At 36.9% G+C, this 15,058-nt stretch overlaps 1 protein-coding gene across 3 annotated transcripts in view; it reads left to right on the top strand.

The window, feature by feature from the left end:
• Znf385b (zinc finger protein 385B) overlaps positions 1-14,651 on the top strand; it is a 293,697-nt gene extending 279,046 nt beyond the window's left edge. For all 3 annotated transcript variants that reach the window (XM_013028415.1, XM_013028421.1, XM_013028429.1), the window contains exons 5-8: positions 9,033-9,278; positions 10,644-10,822; positions 11,336-11,437; positions 13,184-14,651. In XM_013028415.1, the coding sequence (XP_012883869.1) occupies positions 9,033-9,278; positions 10,644-10,822; positions 11,336-11,437; positions 13,184-13,402 (746 nt within the window). In that variant the 3' untranslated portion in view covers positions 13,403-14,651. The remainder of the gene's footprint in view (positions 1-9,032; positions 9,279-10,643; positions 10,823-11,335; positions 11,438-13,183) is intronic.
• Positions 14,652-15,058: the final 407 nt, after the last annotated feature.

Genomic DNA, 15,058 nt, shown 5'->3' with positions numbered 1-15,058 from the left:
AGGTCAGATCTCAGCCTCCTGAATAGCTAGGATAACAAGCATGAGCCAGCAGCACCTGGCTTGGATTTTTTTAAGAGTTGTTTTTTGTCTTAATATGTGACCTGTTCCATGGACTGTATTCTACAGATGTTATGCTACATTTGTTAAGTGGAATATTATATTCCATAGGTATCTGTTAAGTTCAGTTAATTCAAAATTGTATTGTTATTCTTTTTCCTGGATGACCTATCCAGGTTAGAGTGAGATTCGTATACTAAAATCACCATTACTGTATTAGAGTTTCTCTGTGCTGTTATATCCAGTAGGATTTGTTTTATGAAATTGGGTATACTGACAATCAGTGCATGTATGCTTATAATTATTAAATCCTCTTGATAGTTTATTCACTTTGCCAACATAATTTTGGTTTGAAGTCTACTTTGTCAGATGTAAGTATAGTTACTTCTGCTTGCTTTCAGGCTCCAAATGCTTAGAATATCTTTTCCCATTCTTTCACTTAAAGCTTTTGTTTATCGTTGCCAGAGCAGAGTGTTTCTTACAGGCCCAATAGTTGGGTCTTCCTTTTTAATCCAGTCCTCTAGTCTGGGGCCTGAATTCTGGGCCTGGGCACAGTCCCTCAGCTCTTCAGCTCAAGGCTAGCGCTCTATCACTTGAGCCACAGTGCCACTTCTGGCTTTTTCTGCTGATGTGGTGCTGACAAATTGAACCCAGAGCATCATGCAAGACAAGTACTCTACCACTGAGACACCTTCCCAGCCCCAGTTTGTGTCTTTTGATTGGAGAATTCAAAGCATTTCCATCCAGAAACTATTGAAAGTTATATGGTAAATCCCATTATTTTGTGGTTTTGTAGATCTTATTTCCTTCTAGTCCTTATTTACTTGTCTACTCATCTGGTAAGATTTATTCTTAGATTTTCATAGTTACATTTACTTCCTGTGGACAAGAATCCTTTAAGTATCTTCTGTATTGTTGGCTTAATGGTCATAAATTCCTTTGGTTTTTGTTTAGCATAGAAGTTTATTTCTTGTTCAATTATAAAAAAAATATCATTGTTGGATATAGCAGTCCAAGAGGTTGGCAGTTATATTTTTCAGTGCTTGAAATGTATCATTGTTTTTGTAGTTTTGTTGTAAAATATTCTGTTTTCCTAATGGGTTTGCCTTTACATGTGACTTGTTGCTTCTCTTCTAGTTTTCAATATTCTTTCCTTGCTGTATATAGTTAATGCTTTACTAGAACATGATGAAGAGAATTTCCTTGCTAGTCTTATCTGCTTGGTGTTCTAATAGCTGCCTGTAGTATGTAATCATGTCTTCACAAGATTTAGAGAATTTTCTAGTATTATTTTATTCAATATATTTTCTGTGTCTTTAGCCTGAATCTCTCCTTTTCTATGTCCAGGATTCATAAGTTTTGTCTTTTCATAGTTTTCTGGAAGACTTAGGTGTTCCATTGGTACTTAAATTTTTTTTGCTATTTGCTTGAATATACGATCAATCTTGCCTCCAGTCCTTGATATTGTCTTAAATATGAGCCAAACTTTCAGCTTAATTTTTATTTGACTTTTTGATATTTTATTTCCAGAATTTAAACTGATTTTTTTAGGATTTCCATGTTGACTACTTCTTTCTTATCCTATTTGTCTTTATTATTGCATATAGCTGCTTATTTATATACTCTATTGGTCATTAATATAATCATTCTTTTGAATCCTTTGACATTTTATTCAGTTCACTATGATCATGATCAACCCATTATTGTAAAATTACTCACTTTTAGAGGAATCTTCCTTGTTTTCTCATATTTCCTACATTTCTGCATCAGGATTTGTGTCTGTAACCACCTCATTGGCTGAAGATCTTAATCTTCTGTAGTCTTTCAGTTGAAGAATTTCCAGTGTTTAGGAGGACTGAATAGTGATGGGGTTAATAAAGTTTCTTAACATCTTAACATAGAACTGGGAATATAATTCAGTAGCTGAATACTCTCCCACATGTTCAATGAACCAGGACTAATCTGCAGTACCATTCAGAGAAAAGAAAACTAGCTTTGAGTTTCTTGTGCTTTCTATTGTACAATGTGGTTGTATGTGGCTAAGTGAATGGCCAATCAAGGGTCAGTCCAATCAGAACACCTTTCACTGTAGAAGTTTCCTTTCTTTGTGTTCTTGGATCTGCTGATGACTGAAAGGAACTTTGTAGCCTTTGAACTGTGCATATTTCTACTTCATCTACAGAATCCTAGTTTGTGTACCCAGGTTTAGTAAGTTTCCAGCCATAGGGGTACAGATACAGAGAGAATAGGGAAAGAAACAGAGCATTGATGTCGGTACTAGAATGGGAAAACTGAGGCAATCAGATATCACATAGGTCTTAGCACTTTGAAACTTCCACCCAGCGGTGAAACACTCCTTATGAGAGTAGGCTGGAGAAATCATGTGATCTACCAGAACTAGACTCAGAACTCTCAATCCCACTCAATAACACCACCCATGTAACTGGGAGTCAAAGTGAAGCATTCCACCAAGTATGAGTTTGTAATTGTTTCTTCAGTGATCCTCAAACAATGGGGCTTGCTCCTAACCAGAGAGCAGGCAGGCTGGCATCCACTACCTGAGCTCCTTACCACTTAAATGTCCTGAGTCTACATCAGACCCTCGCTCTTTCTACCATTCTAGCCATCTGTACTCAGACACTGTGTCAAGTTATCCCCAGGCTCCTTGTGCCACAATATTTCTTTGTCTTCACATCTGCAGAGTAGCTCAGTCTCAAACAATAGGGCCCTTCTCAAGGTGACAGCTAGCTATAGCTGTATGATATAAATGACAAAATCCAATGCTAGTTTGACATAGGAGTAAGCCCTGTCACATTAAATCCCTACACTATCTTTAAAGCTTGTGGGAAAGGTAGGCTGATCTGGCAGATAAGTCCACCAATCATTGTTAAGGCCACCTTGCTTCCTTTCCAGGGCACCCAGGATTAGAGCTGAAGGTTGTGTCCGACTTTTCTCCATTGCATGTTGCTGTGTTTCAGCTGTCATCTCTTTTGTGATTACCAATGTGCTTCTTTTCTTCTCTACAGCTTATGACCTGAAAAATCATAATGATCTGAAGCATTTCCCCAACTCAGAACAATCATAATCAGCCATCTTACTCTGACACCCATTTTTTTCTTTTTAAACAATTGAACTTACTATAAAATAGCATTTAGAGAGTGTATGTCTTAATCTGCAAGATATCTAAGAAAGGATGCCTTTTCAGAATATATGTCTAAACAATTCCTGAAAGCCAATAATAAAATAGTGTTTGAATCTTTTGCATAATTTTAAACTTATGTTTTAAACACTTCACCAAAAATATTGCCTAACAAAGTATGCAGTATCATCAGTTATTAGGGAAATTCAAATTAAAGCCACAGGGAAACAACCTCACATCTCCACTGGATGGCTCACATAAAAATGACCAATGATACTGATATTATGGATAATAGTGAAGGCAAGGGAGGTCTCAGGCAGACAGGGAGGTAAAGTTCCACACATTGTGTTGAGGTTTTTATTACCATCTGAGAAAGAATTTTGACAGTCAATTTTTAGTAATTGGGATAGGGCTTTTATTACAAAGCTAGAGTACCTATTCAAGGGATACATATTGATGTTTTCAGGGTAAATTCTGTCTTCTGTAGTTTGGGACTGTGCATCTTACATTCAAGTATAATGGAAAGGAGGGCTGATCATGAATTGAAATGTGAAGAAAAGACATAGAACTCCTAATAATGAGGGGGAGGTTTCCAGGATAGAGTCTACTACCCACTTCAGTCATTACATTGAGCTTTTCAGCTCCTTCATGCTATCTGACGTGTAATAAAATGGAAATCCCATTATAAAATAAAATATTATTGTGATTGTTTTGAAAATTAAGAGCAGAGTATGGAAATGACTTTCATCTACCAACAAGATCACTTACTTAAAACTGTATCCAGAACTTTTGGCACATTGTCTTCATGTATTGTGTTAATATATTATTGCTCCTAGGAACTTTATAAATAATACAGTGCTATCTTTGATGAATAAAGTAGACTAATTTGAGATGAGGCTTTAGAGTAAAAAACAAGAATGGCAAATATTGACATATGAAACATGGTTTTCCAACATTCCTCAGAAGAAGGGTCTTCAGATGTTTTGGTCTTGGAATATAAGTGAGTCAATGTGTAACTCCCAATAAGGTAACTTTAAGAAATTGCTCACATGGATGAATAAATTATGGATTTCTATTACATACAGCAATTCTGATGTTACTAAGTAAATTCTGCTTTGAAGTCACGTAGGCTAAAACCTTTAAAAAAGTTGCTTGAGTTATCAGGAAATAATTAAGACATTCAGAAGTCCTTTAAATTAACATTAGATGAGTTAATATGTGAAAACAGGATTTGCATTAACTAGACAACCTACATCTTTGTTAAAAGAAGCAGAAATAAACAGAACATTAATTAAATCTTCAAATACAATTTTTCAAAAAGGCTTTTAAAATGGAAATATAGCCATGCACCAGTGGCTCACGCCTGTCATCTTAGCTACTCAGGAGGCTAAGATCTAAGGATTGCGGTGCAAAGCCAGCATGGGCTGGAAAATGGAAATGGCCCTGTGGCTCAAGTGGTAGAGCTGAAGACTGAGGGACAGCACCTAGGCCCAGAGTTCAAGTCCCACAACTGACAAAAAAAAAAAAGAAATATTATAGTGGATTTTTATCAAAATATCAAGTTATTGAGAAGAGAAATAAAACTAGGCTTTAATGTTTGGAAATTTACACATACAGAAAGAAGGCCACAATTTAAAACATAAATGCTCCAGTGACTTTTCTGATTTTATAATCTGTTTGATTACAGTAATGGAATTTCCTAAATATGTTGATATTATTTGTATACTTCCAAAACCAAAAATTCTGTCTGACTCTAAAACATTCTAATCTATGTGATAGAAAAACTTAAATGTAATTTTTATAAACAATAGGCAATATTAAAATTTAAACATACTATAGAGGCTGGGAAGGTGGCTCAGTGGTAGAGCGCTTGCCTTGCATGCATGAGGCCCTGGGTTCGATTCCCCAGCACCACATAAGCAAAAAGCAAAAAACCAGAAGTGGTGCTGTGGCTCAAGTGGTAGAGCACTAGCCTTGAGCTGAAGAGCTGAGGGACAGTGCCCAGGCCCAGAGTTCAGGCCCCACGACTGGACCCAAAAAAACCCAAAAAACATACCATACCTCTAATACATTTTTTAAATGTGCATCCTTAGTATATATTTTAATAGGTCCAAAATATTTTCTGCCTTTTGGATCAATTGATCTTTGTAGTGATATTCCCCATGACATCTGTTGCCAGCTCCATGCTCAACAAGCAGGTAGAAAACCATGGAATTTTTAGCCCTAAGCATGTCCTCATGTTTCTGCTTCTACCCATTCACATCACACAACTTTTCAATTCTGTTCTATGAGTACCTAAGGCTGACCTTCAAAATGCCACTTCCTTAAAGAAAAATGCCCCTTTCTTCCAAACAGATGTAATCATTTTCTGCTCTATACCATCCTGCCTCTCTGTAGTTTCTATTATAAGTTAGATGTCACTGACTATCTCATTTTCCCTGGTAAACTTTCTTAGAGTCAATACCTTCTTTTCTTACTATTCTCTTCAGTGACTAGCACATTGTTTGCAATTAACATAATGTTAACATGCATATGTGAATAAATTGTCTATTTTGAAAAAGATATTTAGAAGGAAATAGGGATATGAAATATGAAATAGAGATAAGAAGAAAAATATAGAACTTTTACTGTTATTAAGTAGTTGTACAAAGGTGTTACAATTCCATTAGTCAGAATATAAGTACAATGTTTCTCGCATATCACCTCTTTCTTTGTTCTCTTTCATTTTCCCCTTCTCATCTCTACCCATGTAGTTCATTGTTCATTTTTTACATAGTGTACATTGAATACAATGAACACATTTGGTCACCTTTCCTCTCTTCATTCCTGTACCCCACTTTGCCAACCCCCCAAAAGACATGTTTTAATTTCCTGTTGTTTGTTTTGAGAAAAAGTTACTTTAGTTTTTAAAAGGAGTTATGCCTTGGGTTCCTCCTATAAATATACCCTCCTTTAGTCAGTTTGTTTGTATATAAATATCTTAAGCTCTGTTTATGTTAGCATGCCTAGTTGTATTTTAGATCTAGCTTCTATGTATGAGAGAAAACATGCACTGTTTGTCTCTCTGAGCCTGGCTTAATTCACTTAACTTGCACTTTGTTTTTTGCTGCATTATTCACAATAGCTAAGTTATGGGAACATCCTAGATGCTCTCCAACAGATCAGTGTATCAAGAATATGTGATACATATACACAATGGAATTTTACTCATTCATTAGAAAGAATAATATGCCATTTGCAGGGATATGGATGGACCTAGAAAAATATATAGTTTTATACATCTTCTCAATATAATCTTAATCAAATGATGGTTGGACAGGATAGATGTAGGCATTTAAGAAAAATATGTCTTAAAACTCAACTTCAGGAGTCCTTATTGCCAACTAAACTTCAGGATTCCTTTTTTCCATTTCCTGTGTGGAATAGGAAAAGTCTATATGTATGTGTGTCTGTCTCTATGTGTCTCTTTCTTTCTCTTAGTGTCTCGCTCTCTCATTCCCACCCCCATATTCTGTTATATTAAAATAAACTCTTGCTAAAACTTCAAGGAAAGCTATACTACAGTTGTAAACGAAGCACTTCAATTAACTGGTATATGTTGTATAATATTAATGATATATTAAGCCCCCACCAACTTTGTGTGGAAAGATTAGTGTACCACATGGCAATCAGTTAGTGGAAACAGTATGCTTATTTAGGCTGCCTACTAAGGTGTAGAACATTTTGTTTTTCTGATCAACTTTAGTTTCTTCATTGAAATGGCATACCTATTTTAGCCATATCTATTCCATGAGTTTGTTTTGAGTGGTAAGAAGATAATGTAAGTAATGAAACTTTTTTGGGGGGGAGAGGTCAGTAGTGGGGCTTGAACTCTGGGTTTGGGCACTGTCCCTGAGCTCTTCAGCTCAAAGCAAGCACTCTACCACTTGAGCCACAGCGCCACTTCCAGTTTTCTGGTGGTTAATTGGAGATAAGAGTCTCACTTCCTTTCCTGCATGGGCTGGCACTGAACTGTGATCCTCAGATCTCAGCGGCCTTAGTAGCTAGGATTACAGGCATGAGCCACTGGCACTCAGCTAGTAATGGCACTTTTGAAAGGTGTTTGAGGAACAGTAATGGAATATTAAAAATAACCATACAAGAGAAAATTACTAAATTGGTCACATTCTTTTAGATCAAACTTCTTAGTTCAGACTTTTTAGATAAAAATAAAATGTATCAAGCAAGGAAATATTTTTGTGTACAATAATTTGTTTCCATCACTAAACATTTAGTTTAGTGGGTAAATATGAAGATTGCTGAGTAATTTTGCTGCTTTACTAGTGCTATAAAATTGCAAATTCAACCTGGGTGATCCTTACAGATAAAAGAGTTCCAGGCCTAAAATAATCTGCAATCTAACTTACTGTTACCAATTAAGAATAATTTTCTTTCTTTCACAATGATAAGATCAGTGTTAATAAAAGTCTAAGATTTAAAAAAAGTCTAAGACTATTTCTATTGTATTTTATAGTATCCTCGGGTGTTAATATGTGTCTTGAAAGAGAATGTACAATATGGAGCCCAGACTAAGAAAAGATCTTGGCACACATGTATTCTAAACAACACTCAAATCTGAAATCTATTTATATTACCTTTACTATATCTACCATGTCATGGGTGGGTTAATCCAGGTCAGGTAAATAGACAGAAATGGGCTGATCCCCAGTCAATGAACATATATATATATATATATATATATATATATATATATATATATGCATGTTACCAATGTAAGTGAAACTATGATCTCCCACCATTTGTGTAAGTGCAGAAAGCCTTGGTTTTCTTATAGATAGAACATAGTAACATGAACAAACATCACATTGATATTATTTAGTCATTCCTTCCCTCTTGGTCATACCAGCCAACTGTATATAATTCTCAATTAGGACAGTTAATGAATATATTGTTCACTTTTACTTCTCTTTCTTAATGAGATATAATTAGCATATCTGTAGATATGTTCGAGGAGTACCTGCTCTACTGAAATTTAATATGGGATGGCTTTTGCTGTTGCCTACAGAGTTCTGGTCTTTCTCTTAAAGGAGCTACTGGGCAGAGACTATCTTGAATAGAAAATAACTCCTATGAGTATATTCTCTGCCTCCTTATAGCCTGCACATGGGGCCTTCAGGATTATAAGCACTTGGTAGCTATGTGATCAAAATGCCAAGATGATTTTAAATAATTTGGCTAATCTTCATAGTGTACTTATAGTTGCTGTTATTATTTAAAACTAATTCCACTGTCAGTAATTAAGAAGTATAATGACTAGAACTCTTGACTCTTGCATTTTGGAAAAATTGCATCATCATTCAGAGCAGCAAAACTGTAACTATGACCAAATTAACCATGCTTCTTCTTCCCCCTCTATCACATTCCTAACTTGGTGAAAAAATTAAATTGTAACTTTATATAATTGCCATAACTAAAACATGAGTTGTAAACAGAACTAACATCGAAGTTCATCTGGTTTTGCTATATGTTAAAAAATTTCCCTGGAGTATAACTTACAACTCAAGGAACAAAACAAAAAAATAACCTGTTTTAAATGGGAGGAAGTCATTCTAAGTCATCCTGATCTTGAAGAGACCTAACATAGAAACTGAGGGCATGGAATTATATTTAAATCAAACTCTATAAACTACAATACGTGCTAGAGTAAAAATATACATACCCGATGTGTATGTGTCATATAGATGCCAAATATCTGTTTTTTTTTATTCCATAATGGTAACTTATCTCTTTGTATGGTATATGAATCTTTAATGTCATCCTCCTATGTCTCTCTTAGAAGACAAAGGCAAGTTAAAAGCCAATGGTTCCAGTCAGTCATCAGGTGTTGATGGTGGCTCATTTCTCCTCCAATCTGGCACAACACCTCTGCAACCTGGAGCTGTCACTTCGCCCTCCAAGAGCACAAATGGAGCTCCGGGGTCTGTTGCTGAATCAGAAGAAGAAAAAGCCAAAAAGTTACTTTATTGTTCACTATGCAAAGTGGCTGTGAACTCCCTGTCACAGCTAGAGGCACACAACACAGGTTAGCAGCTATCTTTTGAATTTAAATAATGTTTATAACGAAACGCAGCTCTTTCCATCAGAAGATCATACCTACTGCTGTACAGACATCATTTGATCAGTGTCTTTTTTTCAACTCAGAAAAGTGATTTTTTGAAAAGTATGATCATAATAACTTTGGAAGCAATGAAGCAAAAGCAGGTTAGAGATAAAATCTGTTCTATTCTTCATTTCCTCAAACGTATCATATATTTTCCAAAACTCATTTTGGTGTTGCGACAGAAATGAAGATACATTTTTATGCAGAATAATCACACACAGGAGAAAAAATAAAAAGAGCTTGAAAATCCATCAATAGGCAAATACCAACTAAATTAAGTACCTAATTCAATAAAATTACTCAACCATTAATATGTACTGATAAAAAATATGTACATAGATCAGGAATTGTGGTGCATGTCAATAATCCCAGCACCAGCACTTTGAAGGTAGAGGCAAAAGGATTACAAGTTCAGGGTCTGCCTTGAATACATAATAGGACCAACTGAATCTCCTAAAATAAAAAAAAAAGTAAAAGAAAAGGTGTGTATGTGATTTGATATGTGGAATTTCCAGGATATTTAATTTTGAGATGGCTCAGTACAGTAATCCTGCCTTATTCACAAATGTATTGCACAATTTTGACAAACTGTGGTAAAAAATTAATTAATTGAAATCACAGTTAGCAATTTTAAAACAAAAGTTTTATATCCTCACAGATGCATTTTGCAGCTCAACTGTTCAGGGGAGAAGCTCTCAGCCCTGCAGCTCAACTGTTCAGGGGAGAAGCTCTCAGCCCTGCATTATCACGAGTTCTCTTTAAATCATCTGTAGACCTTGAGTGTTTCCTTGCCCCCAGTTTTGTGAAAGTAAATGGTGCCCCAAAATAAGACAAAAATAAATGCGTACTTCATCCAAGAAATAAAGGGAAAATTTGAGATTTGGTGAATGGCGCATGTCCTTGAATAACATTATAGGGAAAAATGAACCAAGCATCTGCAGTAGATTTTTATCAAAGATGGACTCTGTCAAACCATATACGTATGAATACCATGGGTCCGCTGTCTACCAAAAAACATACCTTAATAACAGTGGTTTCCTTTAGATGGCAACCATTTGGTACTTACTTAGGTAATTTTTATGCTTCTCTGCATTATATATAAATACAAACTTCTTTATGTTTTCCAATTTACAATAATGTATATTAAATTTATAACCATCATCAAAGTGATTGTCTTACAAAAGTACTGAGAACTTTAACCTGAATATAAGCTTCTCAAAAATAAGAAAACTAACAGCTTTCTATAGTTCTTACAAAACTACTTAATATATAACTCTTTCATTGTAGGATCTAAACACAAGACCATGGTTGAGGCTCGTAATGGAGCTGGTCCAATTAAGTCCTATCCTAGACCTGGATCAAGATTAAAGATGCAGAATGGCAGTAAGGGGTCAGGACTACAGAATAAGACATTTCATTGTGAAATCTGTGATGTTCATGTTAATTCAGAAATTCAACTCAAACAGGTAATGTGCCCTTAATTAGTATGTACTACTGTTCAGGGCATCACTTGGGTGTCTTTACCTCCTCCTCATGTATAGAATAGTTCTCACAATGCTTATAGTTAAGATTATTAACCTTTACAAATTGCACAAAATGTTTGATGTATAAATGCTATGTCAGTCCCCAGTATCTGGGCATTCCTTTTTGTCAGACTTGAAGGGAACAAGAGTCAGATAGAGCTTACAGTCCAGGAACCTTTGGTAAATGAGTTGTAAAGCCTGTATTCCAAGGGCCCCTAGATCAGTCCAGGGAGACACAGTCAGTCATCAGTTACTATGGTAACACCAGTTAAAATGTGGTAAGTCTATGGAGAACATGACAGAGACAGCATTCCAATCAAGGATACAAGTCTTGAGAGATCGCAAGATCCTTACTCAAACTTTGATGGTGGACCTAGAGCTAGGAAGGGAAAAATCACCATGTCGATCTAAGAGATCATAGTCTTGGATTCAGCTAACATAGCAAACTTTTTTCAGCACATTTCTAGCAGAAGGCATAAAGACCGTGTTGCAGGGAAACCACTGAAGCCGAAATACAGCCCTTACAACAAACTCCAGCGGAGCCCTAGCATTTTAGCAGTAAGTTTCCCTTGCTTACTCATCTTTAAGGGTGGGCTGGACAATGGCTTTTGGGAGGGCTTAGGCACTAATGGTCACAAAAGTTGGTGAACTTATTTATTCATTTGTTTGTTTCTGTTGTGCTAGGAATCACCAGGTTCTACAACATGCTAAGAAAGTGTTCTACCATTGAGTCACATTCCTAAAATCATAGTTTTAAATTGCATTAGTTCTCATAGACAGACATTTTATAATGAGCTGCTTAGTTTCTTCTAGAAGGAACCCTGAAGAAAGGCTCCTCGGATAAGAGAAGGTGATGAATATGGTGAACATCTTCTTTTGGACTGGAGCTTGAACTCAGGGCCTTTTGTATGCAAGGCAGATGCTCCACCACTGAACCACATCACATTTTTTTTTATCTCTATATTGAAACAGGGTCTTACTAAAATACCCAGGAAGGTGTCAAACTTGATTTTCCTGTCTTAGCCTTTTAAGTCATTGGTATTGCAGACATGCTCCCCCACACCCTGTGAGGGTGAACCACTTTAATTAAAAGCTAATTACCTTACTCTTTATCTGGACCATGTCAAAGACTACCTTCTTCAGCATCTTAAGCAGAGGCTCAGAAACACAAATAATGCCTGAAAATTCTGAGATGTGTTAAATCTAGGAAGAAAAGTTATTTGCATAAAACAAAAACTTCACTTAATATCCTTGTGTGTATGCTGCATGTGTATGTAAGAAAGTGGTGTTTGTTCTTCCCCCATTTCCATTGTAGCGGGCATATTAACATTTACCAGTCTTATCTGTTCTTGGTGTATGTTGTTTCCAATTTCTTCACCAAGGCACCTAGGGACTGCAGCAGCAACGTCATAGGAATACCCAGATGAGTGATTTCAGTCTCTCTAGGGCTGAGGGCAGTGAGCTGTTCACGCCAAGGTGAACTGAAATGGACCAGCTGGAGGCAATGGTATGATTGCCTTCCAGCCTCTCCAAAGCCTGCATCAATGCTGGAAGCAGGTGGTACCTGCCTGCATGTAGCAAATCCAGCTTGCACAGCTCCTCCTGATTGCAAAAGAGAACTGAAGGATTGATTTCTTCCTTCACAGGAAGATTCCACACTGGGATTCCTTTAGAGAAAGTTTCTACTCCATTTATAGTCAACTCAACAGAATTTGATTTAGCTGCAGTCTTTCACAGAAATCTCATTAAGTAGATAGTAAAGGAAGTATAATTGACTTTGTTTTCTGGATCCTTCATGGGACCATAATGTTTGAAAGTTCAGTTACCTCACCTCAACGCAGTTTACATAAGAGAAACAGAATAAAGGACAGTGCCTCTTACAAAACAAACAAAAAACGCAAAAAGGACAACTCCCAACTCCACCGAAAGAAATCATAAACAAGAAAGGAAGAAAACATAAAACCTGTCTCTAGACAATGTGGTAGTTTAAGACAAATCTGCATTTTTGAACTGAGCTCGCTGAACTGAGCAGCAGGAAGCAGATGGGCCGGTCCCTCCGCCGTGCCTTCGCTGGGCACTTGTCTGTCTGTTCAGAAGCTTCCTTTGCCCTAGCTTCGAGGATCAAAGATTTTTCAAAAAAAAAAGCTCCAAAATGAAAACAAAGTAAAGCTATGCAAAGAGATGCTGCAGCCAGCTTTGTGAAAAACAGTCACATACTGACTTCTCAGAGTTCCTAAACTTCTTAACTTTTTTGCTGATGAGAATAATAGCCTCACCTCATGCCCCGTTTCTCTCCCTCCCTAGGCAAAACTTGCATTCCAGAAAGATATGCTGAAGCCCTTGGCCCCAGCCTTCCTGTCTTCACCCTTGGCAGCTGCGGCAGCAGTGTCCTCTGCCCTGTCACTGCCACCCCGGCCATCTGCCTCACTCTTCCAAGCCCCTGCCATCCCTCCAGCCCTCCTGAGGCCAGGACACGGGCCCATCCGCGCCACCCCTGCCTCCATTCTCTTTGCCCCCTACTAACATCCGCAAGCCCCAAGACAGTCGAGGCCAGTGGGAAAGTAAAGGAGAGCTAAAAGGATTTGGTAGTGGAAACATTTTGTGTTGCACTTAGTACCAAGTCTCCAGCCACAAAATGCAGCCTACCACAGGGCCCCAACTCCAGAGAAAAACAAATCACTCGATTCAAGAGAGCTTTTTAATGGCCAGCTCCTGTAGTTAGGAATGTGATCAGCATAGGCTTTCTCTCTCTCTTCCCTCCTGCTCCCCTTGTTCAGTTGGTATATCTGGGATAAGTGGGTTCCTTGAAAATGTATTGGTCAGAAAAAGAGAGCAAAAGAAAATCAGTCATCCTTCTCCATGAGTGTGATCTGGCTGAGAAACAATCTGGAATATTTTCCTGACAGACTTGAATACTAGGATTTTCCTCAGATGTCTGTATATAACTCTGGAATCCAACGGGGCATATTCTAGTGTGGAACAAAAACGCAAGTGCTTACTTGTGGATATCACTTTACCAACCAATCACAATCTTTTCATTTTGGTGTACTATTGTTGACAGGGATTGTGTACTGTTTTAGACCCAAGTACTGTTGTATGCTGTGTAGTACTAGATCGTATCTCTTGTCTGAATTCAACATTTTTAGTTGCCGTGTAATTGTTAGGAAGCAACGTAGCTTTCAATTTTCTCTTTAAGAGAGCAAAAGATAATATTTTCTTTACTTCACCTTTTATTTGGAGATATTTAAAACTAAATAGAAAGCCATATAACATAGCTATAATTACTACCTGTTTGCTATTTTTGTTTAACTTATTTTGTAGCTTTCTCACCAGTTTGAGTTGCTAAGCAAATGTATACAAACACAAAAAAGAGCTTCCTGAATTGCACATTGTTGCACCTCCTGTGCATTCTGCAAGAAGACAATAAATTCGTGTACTTCTACGTAATGATCTTCATTTTTAACCTGTTTTCATTTGTAATGATGCTACATAATTCTGTGGCTCCCTAATGCAATAATGTACAGAAGATATAAAAGTTTATAATTGAACACTTTGTCTTTCTGTTCACTGCATACGTGGCAGGTCATGCTCCCACGACCCCCTCTCTAAGCTGATGTCAACAAGACTGGAATGTTTGATGCTAGGGGCAAGTGGTAAAAATAAAACAGCAAAATAGAGTGGACTCTTTTAGACTATCTATATCTGCAATCTGTAAATGGTAAAATGTCTGTGTATTTTTTTAAATGTACCTTTTCAATAAAAGTACAAAAAAATCAAAATCTTATTGGTATTTTCTGTGTTCTTTGCTTCTGAGATTTCTGTAATTTAAAACCACCTGATGGAAGCTTCTAAATAGGCACAAAGATTGTTTCTTACACATTTAGCACTTTTAGCTGACATTTGCTACAGATTTATTTGTCATGTTTATTCACTACTGTTTGCAGCTTCTGCATGACATAAAACTTTCCTCCTGCTGTCTCTCTGGTGCCTTAAGAAATTAGGCCAAAGTTGTAAGTTTGCCCCAAATCATAACATCCTACTAAACCATGATGCTCACTTCTTAGAACCTTGCTGCAGGTCCTCTAAATCCCCAGGCCCTCTTTTACTGATGTTTAAGAGCATTTCTGATCTCTTTCTTTTTATAGAATTCTCTTCCCTTTTTGCTTTTCCAGTCAATCC

Source organism: Dipodomys ordii, unplaced genomic scaffold, assembly GCF_000151885.1.
Source record: "Dipodomys ordii isolate 6190 unplaced genomic scaffold, Dord_2.0 Scaffold5, whole genome shotgun sequence".
In the NCBI taxonomy this organism is placed as follows: Eukaryota; Metazoa; Chordata; class Mammalia; order Rodentia; family Heteromyidae; genus Dipodomys; species Dipodomys ordii.
This window is presented reverse-complemented; position numbering and strand designations above follow the sequence as displayed.